At 41.1% G+C, this 17,677-nt stretch overlaps 1 protein-coding gene and 1 long non-coding RNA gene across 2 annotated transcripts in view; one reads left to right on the plus strand and one right to left on the minus strand.

The window, feature by feature from the left end:
• The window catches only part of LOC135101977 (G-protein coupled receptor dmsr-1-like), a 93,568-nt gene that overhangs the window by 27,723 nt on the left and 48,168 nt on the right, over positions 1-17,677 (minus strand). Inside the window, exons 3-4 of the mRNA XM_064006509.1 lie at positions 2,496-2,692; positions 508-688 (exon numbers count right to left, since the gene is read on the minus strand). Coding sequence (XP_063862579.1) covers positions 508-688; positions 2,496-2,692 — 378 coding nt within the window. The remainder of the gene's footprint in view (positions 1-507; positions 689-2,495; positions 2,693-17,677) is intronic.
• LOC135101979 (uncharacterized) overlaps positions 14,911-17,677 on the plus strand; it is a 204,613-nt gene continuing 201,846 nt past the window's right edge. The window contains exon 1 of the long non-coding RNA XR_010269478.1: positions 14,911-15,230. This is a non-coding gene — a long non-coding RNA (uncharacterized LOC135101979). The remainder of the gene's footprint in view (positions 15,231-17,677) is intronic.

A 17,677-nucleotide genomic window follows, 5' to 3' on the forward strand; every position in this document is an offset into this window, starting at 1 on the left:
ATGCGAGACACTTCTGTTTAATTTTGTATAATAACCCTTTACGCTCCTCTCCATAGGGACTGGCATCTGGTGGGCCTTTTTTTCCTGTCTTTTTGTGGCCCTTGAACAGAACACCCTCCTACAGTAAGTGAATAAGCAAATAAATTAATGAATGATTGAATAAATAAAGAAAGAAATGAATAAGTAAATGATCAAATGAATAAATAAGTGAAATGATAAATAAAGAAGTAAATGAATGATGAAAAAAAGAGGAAAAAATTAATAAGTAAATGAATAAAAAAATAAATAACCGAATAGATAAATAAATAAATAAACAGATTAATAAGTAAAATAAATGAAAAAAAATAAATAAACGAATAAAGAAACGAGTAAATAAACATATAAATAAATAAATGAATAGACAAAAGGTAACTAAATAAAAAATGAATAAATAAATAAACCAGGCACTCATACAAGCATTCATCCACCTAAAAAAACCCCACCAACTTCCCCCCGCCTAACCCTTACCTTGCGGCGCTTGGCGATGTACATGGCGCGGATGATGTGATAGATGAGGACTGTGAGGAGGAGGCAGGGGATGATCTTGATAAGCACGCTGTGGAACCAGAAGTTGATCCGCTGCAGCAGACTGTCATACGCCTTGGACCGTTCACTGAAGTCCACGTGGTACAGAGACGCGTTGTTGTACCTGTTGTGCGGGGGGGAGAGAGAGTGAGAGGGAGAAGAGAGAGAGAGAGGGAGAGAGAGAGAGAGAGGCATTAAAAGGAAAATCATTTGCATGGTACCTGAGAAAGAAAGAGAGAGAAAGAGAGCAAGTGAGTGAAATATTAAAAGGAAGGATAATTTGCAGAGACGAATAGTGAGGGACGCAGGGAAAGAGATAGCAGAGGAAGGGTTACAGTAAAAGAACAAGTGGGGTATTAAAAGGAAGATTATTTGCAGAGAGGGAGAGGAATAAAGAACGGCAAAAAGAGCAAGGGATATATTAAGAGAGACAGCCATTTGCAGAAAGTGAGGGGACGTAGAGAGAGAGAGAGAGAGAGAGAGAGAGAGAGAGAGAGAGAGAGAGAGAGAGAGAGAGAGAGAGAGAGAGAGAGAAGGGAGTGCCATTTCAATCGAAGAGAGGGAGAAAGAGAAAAGAAAGGAAAGAGACAAGGGCAAGGGAGACAGACGTAGGTGAAGAAAAAAAGAGAGAGGTAGAAATGGAAGAGAGAGAGAGAGAGAGAGAGAGAGAGAGAGAGAGAGAGAGAGAGAGAGAGAGAGAGAGAGAGAGAGAGAGAGAGAGAGAGAGAGAGAGAGAGAGACAGGAAGGATACCAGACAAGTGCACAGAGGGAATTAAGAAAGAGCATGCAGAAAAAAAAAGAATGGGGAGAGGAGGGAAAATAAAGAAATATAGCAACAAAAAAGGAAAAGGAAAAAAAGAGAGTAAAAATTGGAGCAAAAAGAGGCGTGCAAAGTGTCATTGAGATTTACGAGAAGGTGAGAGCAGGGAGAGGGGGAGGGACAGGGAAGGGAGAGCGCAGGTGAGGGGGAAGTGGAAGTGTTCCAGGTAAGACTGATTGAGGGAGGGGAAAGAAAACGAATAGAAAAAGAAACAAAACTGTGGAGGAGTGGAAAAGTAAGAGATTAAGTGAAGAGAAAAGATTCGAAGTGGATTTGAGGAAGGGTAAGAAGAATTATGATTGGTTAGAAGGGGGGGATGAAAGATTAGGTTAGATTAGAAGAGGGGAAGAAAGATGAGATTAGAAGGAGGGTAGGAAAGGTTAGATTAGAGGACGGGAGGAAATATTTTGGGTTAGTTAGAGGAGGGGAGGAAATATTAGGTTAGATTTGAGGAGGGGAGGAAAAGTTGAATTACGTTAGTGTGTGGAAGGAAAGACTAGGATAGGTCAGAAGATTGAAGGGAAGATTTTAGTTTAGTTGAGCAGGTGAGGAAACACTAGAGAAGGTTAGAGGAGGGAACAGAAGATTAAAATAGAAAAGAAAAGAGAAAATTACACAAAAGGAAAAACAACAACAACAACAACAACCTTTATAATCTCTACCAAAATAAGACCATTACAAATTCCTTTAGAGGAGGGGAACAGAAGATTAAAATAGAAAAGAAAAGAGAAAATTACACAAAAGGAAAAACAACGGCAACAACAACAACAGCAACAATAATAATAACAACAACCTTTATAATCTCTACCAAAACAAGACCATTACAAATTCCTGTAGAGGAGGGAACAGAAGATTAAAATAGAAAAGAAAAGAGAAAATTACACAAAATGAAAAACAACAACAACAACAACAACAACAACAACAACAACAACAACAACAACCTTTATAATCTCTACCAAAACAAGACCATTACAAATTCCTTTAGAGGAGGGAAACAGAAGATTAAAATAGAATAGAAAAGAGAAAATTACACAAAAGGACAAGTGATACAAATAGAAAAAAAACAAACAAAAACAAAACAAAACAAAACAAAAACACAAACATACTCACTCGTCCGAATACTGATGAATGGAATACACAAGATAGTTGGGCACGGAGAGGATAGGTGATATGACGTAAGCAATGAACACCGCGAGTCTTGCCCTGGGTAGCGTGCACAGGACCAGGTTGAGGTGAGGCTTGCAGATGGCTATGTAGCGCCAGACGGCCAGCGTGATGGTGAGGCAGATGGCTACTGTGTGCGTCACCTGAGGGAGGGAGAGAGGTGGCAGGAGGTGAGAAGTGAAAGGTTTTGAGTTGGAGTGGATGTTTTGAGTGGATTTTTTTACGTATTGTGGGCTGTTTTTTTGGGGAGATAGATAATACGTAGGTAGGTTGATGGATACGTAAATGTGGATACATGGATAGGAAGAAATATTGATGGATAGATAGATAGATAAAATAGGTAGATGGATAGACAGGTGGATAGATGGAAGGGAGAAAGAAACTATAACTAAGAGATAGATAGATAGATAGGTAGACAGATAGATAGATTGATGGATAGACAGGTAGATAGATAGTGGATAATTGGATGAGAGAGAGGAGAGAGAGAGAGAGAGAGAGAGGAGAGAGAGAGAGAGAGAGAGAGAGAGAGAGAGAGAGAGAGAGAGAGAGAGAGAGAAAGTGTGTGAGGCCAATTTCTTTGCAATAGCCTCATTACTGTCTGGGAGTTACTTTTAATTACTTTAAATTGCTTCTCCCCCCCCCTCCCACCCCTTTCTCTCTCTCTCTCTCTCTCTCTCTCTCTCTCTCTCTCTCTCTCTCTCTCTCTCTCTCTCTCTCTCCTCTCTCTCTCTCTCGACAGCGCCATTAATGCATGACCGCCCTTTAAAGAAAACTATTTATTTTCTCGTTTTGTAAATGCCTTTCTGAAAAACATTACTTGATATTTTATTTATGTCACCCGAATTACATTACAGCATGATATTTTGCGTTTTACTTCACTGTGTGTGTGTGTGTGTGTGTGAGAGAGAGAGAGAGAGAGAGAGAGAGAGAGAGAGAGAGAGAGAGAGAGAGAGAGAGAGAGAGAGAGAGAGAGAGAAGGAAGGAAAAAGAAAAAGAGGAAGGAAGCAGAGAAGAAGATAAAAGTGTGGAAGGGGAAAGAGGAAGAATTTGAATAACGATAGGAGAGGAGAAATAAAAAAAAAAGAAAAAGAGAAAGACTGAAAGGAGAGAGAGAGAGAGAGAGAGAGAGAGAGAGAGAGAGAGAGAGAGAGAGAGAGAGAGAGAGAGAGAGAGAATCGGTGCGGGAGAAAGAGCAGACGCACCAATCAGGGAGGAGCAACTGAGACAAAACTAAAAAAAAAAAAAAGATAGAATAAATAAAATAGTAAACAAAGCAACAAAAAAAATCACATTCCATAAAATTTCGATTGTTAGAGAGAGAGAGAGAGAGAGAGAGAGAGAGAGAGAGAGAGAGAGAGAGAGAGAGAGAGAGAGAGAGAGAGAGAGAGAGAGAGAGAGAGAGTGGGGGAATGTGGGGAGGCAGGGTTCGCATGCGCTTCAAAGGCACGATAATGTGAAATAATCTTAGTAATATAAATATTCATCGTAGTCTATTAGTAGTTTGCCATGAGGGAGGAGGAGGAGGAGGAGGAGGAGGAGGAGGAGGAGGAGGAGGAGGAGGAGGAGGAGGAGGAGGATGACGACGAGGACTGCGACGACAACGACAAGGAATAGCCATTTTATTCTGATAGTGACAGTTATGTTGAAATGCCTTACCAATGAGCGAGACTTGATGTTATACAAGGACCAGTATTTTCAAACACTAACCTTTCATCTGAACTACCTTTCATCTGAACTATCTTTAAAAGGCTCCAGAGATTATTAGCTAAGTTCTCAGGAATGTTTTTTTTTTCTCATTGTTGATGTAGAATTCTTAAACTAGAACCATCATGAAATCACCCTTGAAAGGTAATAGTAGTAATTAATAATCAGTACTATATTCCGTTAAAAGTAGTTGAGATAAGATAACCAAACGTGTAAGGATATCAGTCAAAGTGTTATGCAGTAGAGAACAGTAATTCTGTCACTTTGAGAGAGACGAACATGGCATAACATTCATTAAGCTATGTTCCTTCCGGTAGATTGGCCCACATATTCACTTTTCGTATATATATATATTTTTTTTTCGTACTTTTTAATAAATTTTTTAGCTCCATATATTTTTTTCTTTTTAGTCTTTTGTATTGTGGAACTCCAGCCAAAAAGAATTTCAATTGTCTGTATTCTAAAACTAACTGACAATAAAGTTATCTATCTATCTATCAATATATCTATCTATCTATCTATTTATAACATGATGCAAATTTACTCCTAAATAAAAAAAATAAAAAAAAACCCTTATTGGAAGCTAACTGGTTACTTCCCTTTTGTATGATCCAGTATCTTTCATTCGTATAGGAGATTGACAAGAATGTACTCTCAAATTTGTATGACGCTGTATACGCTTCTGTATCTCTGTAGCGTATAGACTAGTAAGTATACACTGTCAGTTTGTTGTACGTTTTGAAGCAAGATGGGAATATGTTGGTCAGTATTGTCCTTTTTTTCTTTTTTTTCTATTCTCTTCCATTGCATTCTTCTTATTTTTCTTCTCTTCACGTCCTTTCTCGTCTCCTGTCGGCTCTCCATTCTCTCATTTCCTTCTCTCATGTTTCTCATCTCCTTTCCTCATCTTACCTGTCTCTACTCTATTATCCCCTTCTCATTTCTGGTGTTTTTATCTTCCTCCTCCTCCTCTTCTTCCTACTTCATCTGTCCCTCCTCTTCAAGATAATGGTGTTCCTCCTCCTCCTCCTCCTCCTCCTGCTCCTCCTCCTCCTCCTCCTCCTCCTCCTCCTCCTCCTCCTCCTCCTCCTTCTCCTCTTCCTCTTCCTCCTCCGAATCCTCAGAATCCTTACCTGACCTCTCTTGCTTTTTGCACTTGCTCTCACTACCTGGTTCACTAACACCCAGTAAGGTGGTGAAGAACCGAGCTGCTTCCTCCTCTGGCTTTTACTTTTACTGTGCTTTACTTCAAGGCACTAGCACTCCTTCTTCTTCTTCTTCTTCTTCTTCTTCTTCTTCTTCTTCATTCCTTTTTTCCAGTCTTTTCTTCCCTTTATATCACCAGATAACGCCATTCCGGGAAGAAGCGCTTAGTTGTGTGGAAAAATTCAGCTCCTATTCAGAAAATCGTAGATGGGATTGCTTTTGGATTGAGATTGAAGGGAAGATTGTTTAGGGTTTAGGTGTTTGATAACCTTTTTTTTTTCTATATCTTTTTTTTGTCGTTTTTCTTCTTTCTTTATCCTTGTTACTTTTTCTTTTTGCTTTATTGGAGACTGGGAGGGCTATTGTATATATATTTTTTGAGTAATGTTCTCTCTCTCTCTCTCTCTCTCTCTCTCTCTCTCTCTCTCTCTCTCGTGTCGTTTGCAAATACCCGCTATGGAATTTCACTTCTATACTCCAAATAGCCTATAGTCACTCATATCATTCTGTCTGGTGGTCAGTGAGTCCGTCAGTCATGCTACTAAAAATGCGCGTTCTTTCTCGTGACTATAAATAAGTAAACAGTGTTACGTACTTGCTACTGAAGTACTGAAGTGTATGTTAGTTACATTATTTCTTATTAGTATTTGTTTGCTCGTTCGTTCATTCGCTCGTAATCGCGAGTCGAAACTTGTGTTTCGCCAGTTTCATGAACCTTTTCGAAGCTGTTCGGAACTAACAATGCAGCGCTTCGCTCTTATCAAGGCAGTCATTCGCTGGGCTTGGTAACACAAGGTCGTCTCTTCTGAGGGCTGAGAGCTGATAAGTATTTATATGTACATTCTCTTCTTACACGTACTCGCTATTCCATATTCAATATACATTTAATTTCAGTTATTTCCACCTCTGTTCGGAGAATTAGTATCTTTCCCATGTTCCTGTGTTGTGTTTTGCCTAGGATATAAACTCGATACCTCATTGGATCATTTCTTTTGCTGGTGTCGGTCAATCCTGCTTTGGTTTTATTATACTAAAAAAAAAAAAAAGTTTCAATTACCCCCGTCTTACATAGAACCTGGTTTGTTGCGAGGTGGAGTAACCTTGTTGATCTGTTATTTGTGGTTGACTCTAGGGCAACGTTCACTTATTTGATTGCTATGTATCCAACTCGTAACATAACAATGGCGACCTCGCCAGGATTGACTGATACTGACTTTTATGAATTTTGTAGACCCGAAAACGTTGAGCTGAATGTCCCTACTAGCCAGTATGCTTATCGTGACGTGCTTGTTGATGAAACAGTCTTCCATTCTAAAGAATTTATTGAAGAACAGGCTAGACGGGAGCACGAGCTTAAGATTATGAAATCAAAGCTGTGAATAGAAAAAGAAAAAGGAAAAGAGATTGAGCTTGAGCGTGAGAGAATTAAACTGGAGTATTATTAAGTCGACAAAGGTGTTGTTCAAGTCCCTAGTACTGTGGATTCTCCTGGCAAATTCAAATATGTACCTCATTTCGATGAATGTGCTGTAACAGTTCTTCGAGAGATCTGAGAAAACTGCTTTGTATATGAACTGGTCTAAGAATACCTAGTGTAGTCTAGTGTTAAGGGAAGGCCCTTAAGGCTTATGATTCACTCTCCATGGTTGACGCGAGAGATTGATACTTTGAAGCTAGCAGTATTGCATGCCTTTGAACTTTGACCAGAGGCTTATAGGCAGAGGTTCATAAATTGTAAAAAAGGGCCACATGAAACTTTCGCTGAATTTTTCATAACACTGGTGGATAACTTTAATATGTGGATACGTAGCGAGCGAGTAGGTGAGGATTTTTCAATGCTTTCGGAAATGGTAATTCTTGAGAATTTCATGAGTAAACTAGATCCTGATTTACAAGTTTATTTAGATAAATGAGTGAAAAGCTCTACTGAAGCGGCTGTTTACGCTGATGATTATCTTTTCCCGTAAAAAAATAAGTTGTCCTAACATTAAAACGGTTCCGAGTCCTCTATCTTATCACTCAGAATCCCAGATGGACTCTTGGTAAGCCCATTACAGCGAATGACTCGCACGAGCACACGCACACACAAACTTCTAAATCCACACCCAAAGTATCCTGTAGCTTCTGTCATAAGTCTGGACACTAAAGATGTGTTGGAAAAGGCTAGGCGGAAGGCCGGTACACTTTGTTCGTGGTTCGGCTCATGATCCCTCTGCTATTGAGGCCTCTGTTGTGTCTGGAGAGGATTTATGCTCTACCTCTTCTAAGACTGTTGATGTTTCAGAAGATGTTGCGGAGGATGCCGTCCATGAGAACACGGTTTCAGGTGTGGTGCAGGCAGTGGCTGCTGATGCCACGTCTGCCTCTTACTCACCTTACTTATATTCGGGACTGGTAAAAGTGAAGTCTTACCAGCACCCGGTTCGAATACTTAGTGATACCGGATCTTCAATTTCTCTGTGGGTGAGGCCTGATCATGGTGATATTTCTATAACAATATGTACTTATCAAAGGTGTCACGGGTGCCATGACCGTGCCGCTTTTATCTTGAGGTGGACTGTGGTGTTCAAAGGCTCGGTACGAGTTGGAGTAGTTGATAGTTTGCCCGAGGACGATGTAGATCTTCTAGGCAATGACCTAGTTAGAGGCGATGAAATCAAGACTCCTGTCGTAGCAGAAGTACCTGTGCCCGCAGACAAGGTTCATGAAGAGAAGGTGAATTTTCCAGTGTGTTGTGATGAGAGCTATGTCGCGCTTTCAAAACGACTGTGAAGATTCAAGTTTGGAATCCATACCTAAAAGTTCACCCAAGGATACTGATCGTGCCGAGGATATTTGTTTAGTGGATACATTCATAGGATCACTGAAGGACTCGCCACCGGTGTCATCAGAGGAGGTGGACGTGGAGAGGTTCAAGAGGCTACAAAGGGAGGACCCAGAAGTAGAGAAGTTGGTGTCACTGCTGTTGGAAGTCTTGAGGAAGAGAAGGGTACCCGTTTATATTTGAAGGATGGAACTCTGTGGAGGAGATAGGAATCCGGACGATGGGATATGGGATGTTAACCAACTAGTGGTTCCAAAGGTGTGCAGGCTGGAGTTATTAAACCTAGCTCGTACCATTCTATTTTCAGGCCACATCGGTGTTCGTAAGACGTTGGACCGTCTGCGGGCGGAATTTTTCTGGCCTCGTATGTCAGCGGGTGTGGCCAGCCACACATGCCAAGTTGCTGGTAATCCCAAGCAGACAATCCGCAAGTTCCCTCTTATTCCCATTCATGCAATTGATTCTCTTTTCTCAAGGCTCATTATTGACATTGTTGGTCCTCTTCCTCCCACCTCAAGTGATTTTCAATACCTTTTAACTGTGCTTGATCCATCCACTCGTTATCCAGAGGCAGTTCCACTCAGAAACATCAAAGCCAGAGGTATAATTAAGGCTTTATTGGGTTTGTTCTAAGTTTGGATTGCCGAAAGATACAATCTGATCAATGAAGTAATTTTGTCAAATATTTTCCAGCAAACCTTGTCTCAGATTGGAGTTACCCACATCCGGAGCAGTGGCCGTCACCCTGAATCACAAGGCACCTTCGAGCGATACCACTAGACGATAAAGAGTACGCTCAGAAAGTCCTGTCTGGAACACACCAAGGACTGGGATCGAGGTATTCCACTCTTGTTGTTTGCTACGCGAGAGGTACCTCAAGGGAGCCTGGGATTCTTGGGCCAACGAGCTTGCGTTCGCACATAGAGTTCGTGATCCACTGAGCTTTGTCAAGGATGCTTGGGCTTGTGAGGTGGCTGAAAGCAAAAACATATTACAGTATGTGCTGGACTTCACAAGACTTGTATAAGAGAGGCGTTGCAGTTGGCACGAAACCTAAAGCTTGCACAGGGGAAAATGAAACAATGGTTCGACCGGAAGGCTAAACAACGAGAGTATAAGGCTGGAGACGAAGTCTTGGTGGTGTTACCAAAGCAAGGTCAACCCCTGGTAGCCAAGTTTTGTGGCCTCTATCCTGTAGCACGGAGAGTCGGAGAAACAGATTACGTGGTACAAGCGCATGATCCACCGAAGAAATACCAGCTGTCATATAAATATGCTGAAGCCTCATCACCGTGCTCCAGACTCACAAATTCCTATTTCTGTACAGTTTGTCACAGCCTCTCCCTTGAGTCCTAACTCAGATGACACACATTTGTTCCTGTCATTACTGTTCATAAAGACCACCAACCTCTGAAGTATTTATCAAACTTAAAAAACAAAGAATCAACGATTAACCCGTTTATACCTCCAACAATTCACCCTAGCTATACGACATCTCAAGGATGTGGATAACATCATCCCTGATTGTTTCGCTCTTAAGGTAAATATTGTACTGAATATTAATTTCACTTCACGGTAGTTAACTGCGTCACGAGGTAGGCAATGAGATGCCAGTAGCGGACGCAGCAAGCCAGCCAGTCGACAGCGCGCGCTCGTCCAGTCCACACCTCTCCTCCGCTCACGACCTACCGTTCACCACCCGCCACCTGGGTTGTTCTAGGCGGGAGCCGCGGTGTGTTTGCTGCAGTTTTACTTGGCTTCATCTTCATTGGTTCGTGTCCAGCCATGGCGGACCGAGGCCTCAGTCGGGCAGGAACCCCCAAGCCCAGCCAGGACACGCCACGGCGTGCATCCAAGCCCAGCCAGGACACGCCACGGCGTGCACCCCAGCCCAGCCAGGACACGCCACGGCGTGCTTCCCAGGCCAGCCAGGACACGCCAAGGCGTGCTTCCTCCTCCTCATCTGTCTCACGGGACAGTTCACGGCCCAGGCGTGATGATGATGACCGGTTAAGGAAGGACAATAAGAGGACTGCTGTTGGTTTTGATGGGTCGTCCGTCAAGCGTCTTTGTGCTTCCAAACCACAACAACCGTCCGGCAGTCAACAACCGTCTGGCAGTCAACAACCGTCCGGCAATCAACAACCGCCTGGCAGTCTACAATCATTCGTCAGTCAACCCTGTTCGGACGAGGATCCTTCTGCTTCAGACAAGAAATTTGATATTCTCACCAATCTGTTGAGTGGTTTAGTTGAAAAACTAGACAACCGCATTACACGCAGTGCTTCGCCTTCACCGGTAGATTATGGTGGCTGTCATGAATTGTCCCCTTCTGATAATGAGGCCGGTGAAGAGTCTGAGAGAGATGATCCAGACCCCCTAGATGGATTAGACACTATCTCCCCCTCTTTTTCCGGTAGCCAACCCGCTACCTCTGGTGATGACGCAGACTTCCTCCAAGCGTTGAGTGAATTGTCTGACAATTTTTTGGGCGAGGAAGCAAAAGGTGAACCAATTTCTGATTCACTTGCATCAATAGTCAATGCCAGCCTGAGGCGTCGTCCTGTGGCCGACATTGTAAAATCAACCACTAATAGGATTAAAATACCCAGCAATGTGCCCAATATGAAAGTTCCAGAGACTAACCCTCCCATTGTCAAAGCAATGAATACGGGAGGTAAACTTGTGGATGCTCGACTAACCCATATTAATGGACTGTTACTGAAAGCGCTTGTTCCCATTACTCAGTGCGTTAGTGACGTGGGGGAAAGGAAAGGGAAGGCAGTGAATTTTTACCTGGAAGGTTTAAATGATTGCCTTAGGCTACTAATCTCCGCCTTCAATTACACCAACCAGTTACGAAAGGAGGTGGCACGTGTTCACGTCAATGACACTGCTCTTGCAGAACTCTGTAAATGGGAGTGTGAAGTCGGTACTGACAAACTCTTCCCTTTCGACATTGTGAAGAAATGTGATGAAATGCATAGAACCAAGAAGCTGGGAAGGCCGTCCTTCCGCCCCTACAAGACCTCCAGAGGGAAGAGCTTATCCTTCGGTAGACAGGACCACAGGAGACCTTACAGCTCACGAGCCCGGTCAAAGCTTCCTTCAAGGCCTTTTTTAGGCCTGCGGCAGTCTTACGGGAGGAGGACGCAGCCATACAAACTTCCCCAGTAACGCCTCCCACAGTGCCTCCCACAGTAAGTCGCTGTACCTTACCTTGCTGCACCTTGATTAACACGCCAGATAACTTTGTGGCGGGTAAGACCTTCCTTTTTAGGCACAGTTGGCAGGTTTTTTCCAGGGACAAATGGATTCATGATGTGGTGCGGGGTAAATTGTTAGAGTTTGATGTTGTTCCTGTACAGTCTGAATTCCCCAGACCTCTCACCCTATCCATTACTGACAGGGAAGCCCTGGATAATGCTATGCTAACTTTCATACAACAGAAAGTGGTTGAGAGATGTTCCCATATATCAGACCTTGGTTTTTACTCAAATGTTTTCCCTACGAGAAAAAAGGATGGCACGGCTAGGGTTATTCTCAATTTACAGAAACTAAATGACTTTGTGAAACATGTTCATTTCAAAATGAGTTCAATTAAGGAGGTACTTAGTTTACTTCAGGAAAATTGTTTTTTCATGACTATTGACTTCAAGGATGCATATTTTTCTGTTCGTATTCAGCCTGAGGATAGGAAATGGCTGCGCTTTATGTGGAATAACCAATCTTTCCAGTTTACCTGTCTTCCTCAGGGGCTTACATCTGCACCACGCATTTTCACTAAATTACTTAAACCTATCCTTTCTCACCTCAGGAAACTTGGGATATTGATTGTCTGTTACATTGATGACTGCATTCTCATGGCTTCTTCAGCTCAAGAGTTGGAAGACAATGCTATGTATGCCTTGCAGATGTTTGACTCTGTAGGTTTAACAGTCAATGTCAAAAAGTCTGTTTTGTCTCCTACTCAGGAAGTGGAGTTTTTGGGGATAATTCTAAATTCTGTCACGATGACTGCCTCTTTACCATCACGTCGTAAAGAGAGCATTAAAGCCCATGGTTTGAGTTTGCTTAGAGGTGGATCTACTCTACATGACTTGGCTGCGTTTATTGGTCTTGCCGTAGCCTCCGAAGCGGCGGTGAATCTAGCCCCCCTCAGGTACAAATACCTGGAGATTGTTCGAAATAAGGAACTTACTCTGAGCAAAGGTAACTACAACTCTGTTATTTCACTTGATAGTCATGCTCGGGACATAATCCGGTGGTGGATTGATAACATCGACTCTCAAACTAAATCTCTGGTATCCTGCCCCCCAGATTTGGAAATTCACACTGATGCTTGCCTAACGGGTTGGGGGGCGAAGGTTGGCGATGCTAGGACAGGAGGTCATTGGGCACATGCAGAATTAGATCACATATATTGTCTGGAGCTTAAAGCCATCCTTTTGAGCCTAAGATCCCTCTGCAAACGCTGCGAACAGACTCACATCCGTCTTCGGTCTGATAATTCTACCGCTATCGCCTGTATTAATCGCTGTGGCAGTACTAAATTGAGCCTTAATACCCTGACGGAACAGATTTTTGATTGGGCTGCGATGAGGGACATCACTTTATCTGCCGAGTATGTCAGGGGAATTGACAATGTTGAAGCGGATGCAGAGTCCAGAGTCCGGAACATTGACACTGAATGGATGCTGTTACCCTGTATTTTCAATAGGCTGTGTGAAGTATTCTTTTTTCCGGACATCGACCTATTTGCTTCACGTATTAATGCCCAGTTATCTTCATACGTTTCTTGGAAACCTGACCCTTATGCTTCATTTACCAATGCGTTCACGTTTCCCTGGTCTAATTGGAGATGTTACGCTTTCCCTCCTTTCAGTGTCATTGGCCGGATGTTGGGAAAGATCCTGGAGGACAAGGCGACATCCCTGACTATTCTGCCGCTCTGGCCTACCCAGGTCTGGTTCCCGATGGCCCTCCGGTTACTGTTTGCACCTCCCCCGCCTTCTTCCTCGCGCTTCCTTAACACTACCCCAGGACCCGTCGCGAGTACATCCTCAGACCTCGAAGTTGATATTGTCAGCCATGATCCTCTCTGGCGATCCTTTGCATACAGAGGCCTTTCGCAGGAAGTTGCCGAATTTCTGCTTCAATCGTGGAGACAGAGCACGAAATTACAATATGGGCCGCATATCAAAAGATGGTTGTGTTTTTGTGTCGGCAGGGAAATTAATCCTTTTCGACCACCTGTAAGTTGTTTGTTGGATTTCTTGTTGCAAGAATTTCGGAAGGAGACGGGACGGAGCTACAGTTCTTTGAATGTCGTTCGTTCTTCTATTTCTGCCATTGCTAATATAGATTCCAAACCCGCGGGCCAGCACCCTCTAGTCTGCAGGTTTATGAAGGCAGTTTTTCTATTAAGGCCATCTTTACCCCGTAACTGCTCTACGTGGGATCCAGATGTAGTCCTGACGCACATAAGATCTTTGGGGCAAAATGAGGGCCTGTCCATGATTCAGTTATCTGGGAAATTGGTCATGCTCATGCTCCTGGTATCCGGACAACGTGGCCATACTTTACATCTTTTGGACACTAGGAACATGACAGTTTCTCGTTCTGAGGTTTGTTTTCGAATAGGTGATCTTCTGAAAACTTCCAGACCTGGTGTTCATCTCTCTGAGCTTGTTTTTCCGGCTTATTCTCCAGACAAATGTTTATGTGTATTCACCACTATTTGCTGTTACTTGGGAAGGACTGCAGGGATTAGGGGCTCTATTACCAGGTTCTTTTTAACTACTAAGGCTCCCGTGCGGTTAGCGTCACGAGACACTATAAGACGCTGGACTAGGAATGTCATGAGGGATGCAGGTATTGATTTAACAATTTTCTCACCTCACTCCACCAGATCTGCCTCCTCCAGCAAGGCATCCCTGACTCTACCTGTCTCCACAATCATGGCCACTGTGGGGTGGTCGTGTGAGTCTGTTTTTGCTAAATTCTACAGGAGGCCGTTGTCCAAGCGGACAGATTTTGCTAGTGCAGTGTTGGGCTGAGGAGGTTTCCTTCTCTTGATTACTTGGGTATTTATTAAGGTATACACATACATATAGATTGTTGATTTGCACATGGATTGCAGCCTGTTCTATTATTTGTGTTGAGTTTCACTTCTGTACTACCTTATATCGTTACTTGGGAAATAAATGGTTATTCTTTGTCTATTTTTCTTTTGACACCACTAAGGACTACGTTAGGTTTGAGGAATCACTCTTAAGCTCTCATTGCCTACCTCGTGACGCAGTTAACTACCGTGAAGTGAAATTATACGATTAAGCGAGTACTTACCGGTACGATGGTTGATCGTAATTTCACGAACAGTTAACTGCGTCACTGAGGTAGTAAATGCCCTCCCTTTTCCCTCCCAGTGTTTTGTCCCCTCGTTAGGTTCTTTCCTACTGATGTGCCTCCTTGTCAATGGTTGGCTGCTTCCTCAAACCTCTCTAAAGGACTGGCTTGCTGCGTCCGCTACTGGCATCTCATTTACTACCTCAGTGACGCAGTTAACTGTTCGTGAAATTACGATCAACCATCGTACCGGTAAGTACTCGCTTAATCGTATAATTTTTGTCTTCGCTTACGGAATTTTTGTACAATCACACAACGAATTTTCCAACGTAAAATTCTTTCTTGAGTGGGGAAATGTCACGTACTCGTACTTGCTACTGAAGTATTGAAGTGTATGTTAGTTACATTATTTCTTAATAGTATTTGTTTGCTCGTTCGTTCATTCGTTCGTAAGCGGCGTGTCGAGTCTTGTTTCTCGCCAGTTCCATGAACCCTTTCGAAGCTGTTCGAAACTAACAAAGTAGCGCTCCGCTCATGTCGAGGCAGTCATTCGCTGGGCTTGGTGATACAAGGTAGTCTCTTCTGAGGACTGAGAGCTGGTAAGTATTCGTGTGTACATTCTCTTCTTACTCGTACTCGCAATTCCACATTCAATCTACTTATTTATTATTTAAATTATTTCCACTTTTGTTCGGGGAATTGGTATCTTTTTCCATGTTCCTGTGTTGTGTTTTGTCTTGGATATAAACTCGCTACCTCATTTGATCATTGGTTTTGCTGGTGTCGGTCAGTCCTGTTCACACTAGCAGGTTTATATGACTTGTTCTGCTTTGGTTTTATTATACTAAAAAAAAAAAAAAAGAAACCCAGGCTGTTTCAAGTAACCATTCTTGCATAGAACCTGGTTTATTGAGGTGTCAGTTGATCTGTCAGTTGTGGTTGACGCTAGTGTAACGTTCACTCATTTGATTGCTATGGATCCAACTCATAACAGAACAAAAGGTAAAAAATGAAAGTAAATAAATATAGATAGATAGACAGGCAGACAGGTAGATAAATATAGATAATACATTCATATATGCATACGTATATATATATAGATGAAGATAGATTGATAACTGATAAATAGGTGGATAGATTAATAGATGGATGAAGAAACAAAGGTGAACAGATAAATAGATAGAAAGATAAACAGATAAAGATGAAACCGATAAATAAACAGATACAAAGATGAAACAAAGATCAATAGAAAGATGAAAGATTAATAAACAAAGATGAAACAGATAAATAGATGAATAAGTGAATAAGATACGTACAAAGATGAATAATTTAAGTAAAGAAAATAAAGATTGAATTATGAATGTTCATATAAAGGAGAAAAGAAAGGAATTGAATGAAAAATTAATGAATGGATGGATGAATTATTAAATTAAGAAATAAGTGTAATTTGATAAAAAAAAAAAAATGGAAAATGAGTGAATAAATGACCAAAAAATTACCAAAGATTAACTGATAAAAAATAGAACTTGAGAAATAAATGAATGTCATTTAAAGAACTCCTAAATAGATCCAGAAAGAAAAGTACTTGAATAAATAAATAAAAAGAAATAGGGTAGATAAGTACACGAAAACTAGCAAAACAAAACAAACGGGTGCGGAATACCAGCCACAAAAATATTTTTGTGGATTAGTTGCTGTGTGGTGGTGGTGGCTTCGGCTCGATGGTGTGGTGGCACTGTGGTGTGACGAATGACTGGGATAGGTTGTGGTAATAGCGCAGGTGTGGTAGTGTGGTGACTGGTACTGCGATGTTGGTAGTGTGATGGTGTTTATGGTGGTGGTGTGGAAGTGTCAGGGACGCCTCGCCATGCCCATCCATCGTTGCGTGTCAAGTCACGTTGTATTGTAACGGTATTGTTGTTCAGACCTAACGTTGTCTGCATTCATTTGTAATTCATTGTTGTTGTTGCAAGTGAAACAATGAATGCAATGTAATCTTTCCGAACCGAGTCCAAGATTGTGAAGTTTTAAAATATTGCTTGAATTATAATGTTAAAAGTGTCAGCAATGAAGAAAAAAAAAAAAAAAAAAAAAAAACGAAGAGATCGGTATCTGGGTTGTAAATATTAATAGTTTGATTTTATTTATTTAGCTATTTATTTATTCATCGTTACGTTCATATATATATATATATATATATATATATATATATATATATATATATATATATATATATATATATATATATATATATATATATATATATATATATATATATATATATATATATATATATATATATATATATATATATATATATATATATATATATATATATATATATATATATATATATATATATATATATTATTTATTTAGCTATTTATTTATTCATCGTTACGTTCATATATATATATATATATATATATATATATATATATATATATATTATATATATATATATATGTATATATATATATATATATATATATATATATATATATATATATATATATATATATATATATATATATATATATATATATATATATATATATATATATATATATATATATATATATATATATATATATATATATAATTTTTTTTTTCTCAGGAACAGGCCTTCCCATTATCCATCTCGCTCTCCTCAGGTACTCTATATACTATTTTTGGAGTAAGCCTTGTTAAAGTCACTTTCATAACTTTACCACAAGCGCGTACTTATAAAAGTTAGATAAAAATCTGACTATGAAAATTACGAGGTGCTCGCCGCTGGACACTTTACAGGAGGGGACGCGGCACACGGGCTCTTTGCCGCTGTTTGTATATAGTATACTCGTATAAATACATAATTTGCGGCCTGGTGAGGACAGCCCGCCGGTGACAGATGTACGGTGCTTATCATTGTACCTTGCTCATAATTATCAGTTTCTCCATTAATCCTGTCAAACACTCCACACCACTCCTTCACTTCACTTGTCATAACAGATCAATTACACATTCATTAGCATCCACTCATCACGCCGCGGACACTCCTCAGTAT

The sequence above is a fragment of the Scylla paramamosain genome, chromosome 7 (assembly GCF_035594125.1).
Source record: "Scylla paramamosain isolate STU-SP2022 chromosome 7, ASM3559412v1, whole genome shotgun sequence".
Lineage (NCBI taxonomy): Eukaryota > Metazoa > Arthropoda > Malacostraca > Decapoda > Portunidae > Scylla > Scylla paramamosain.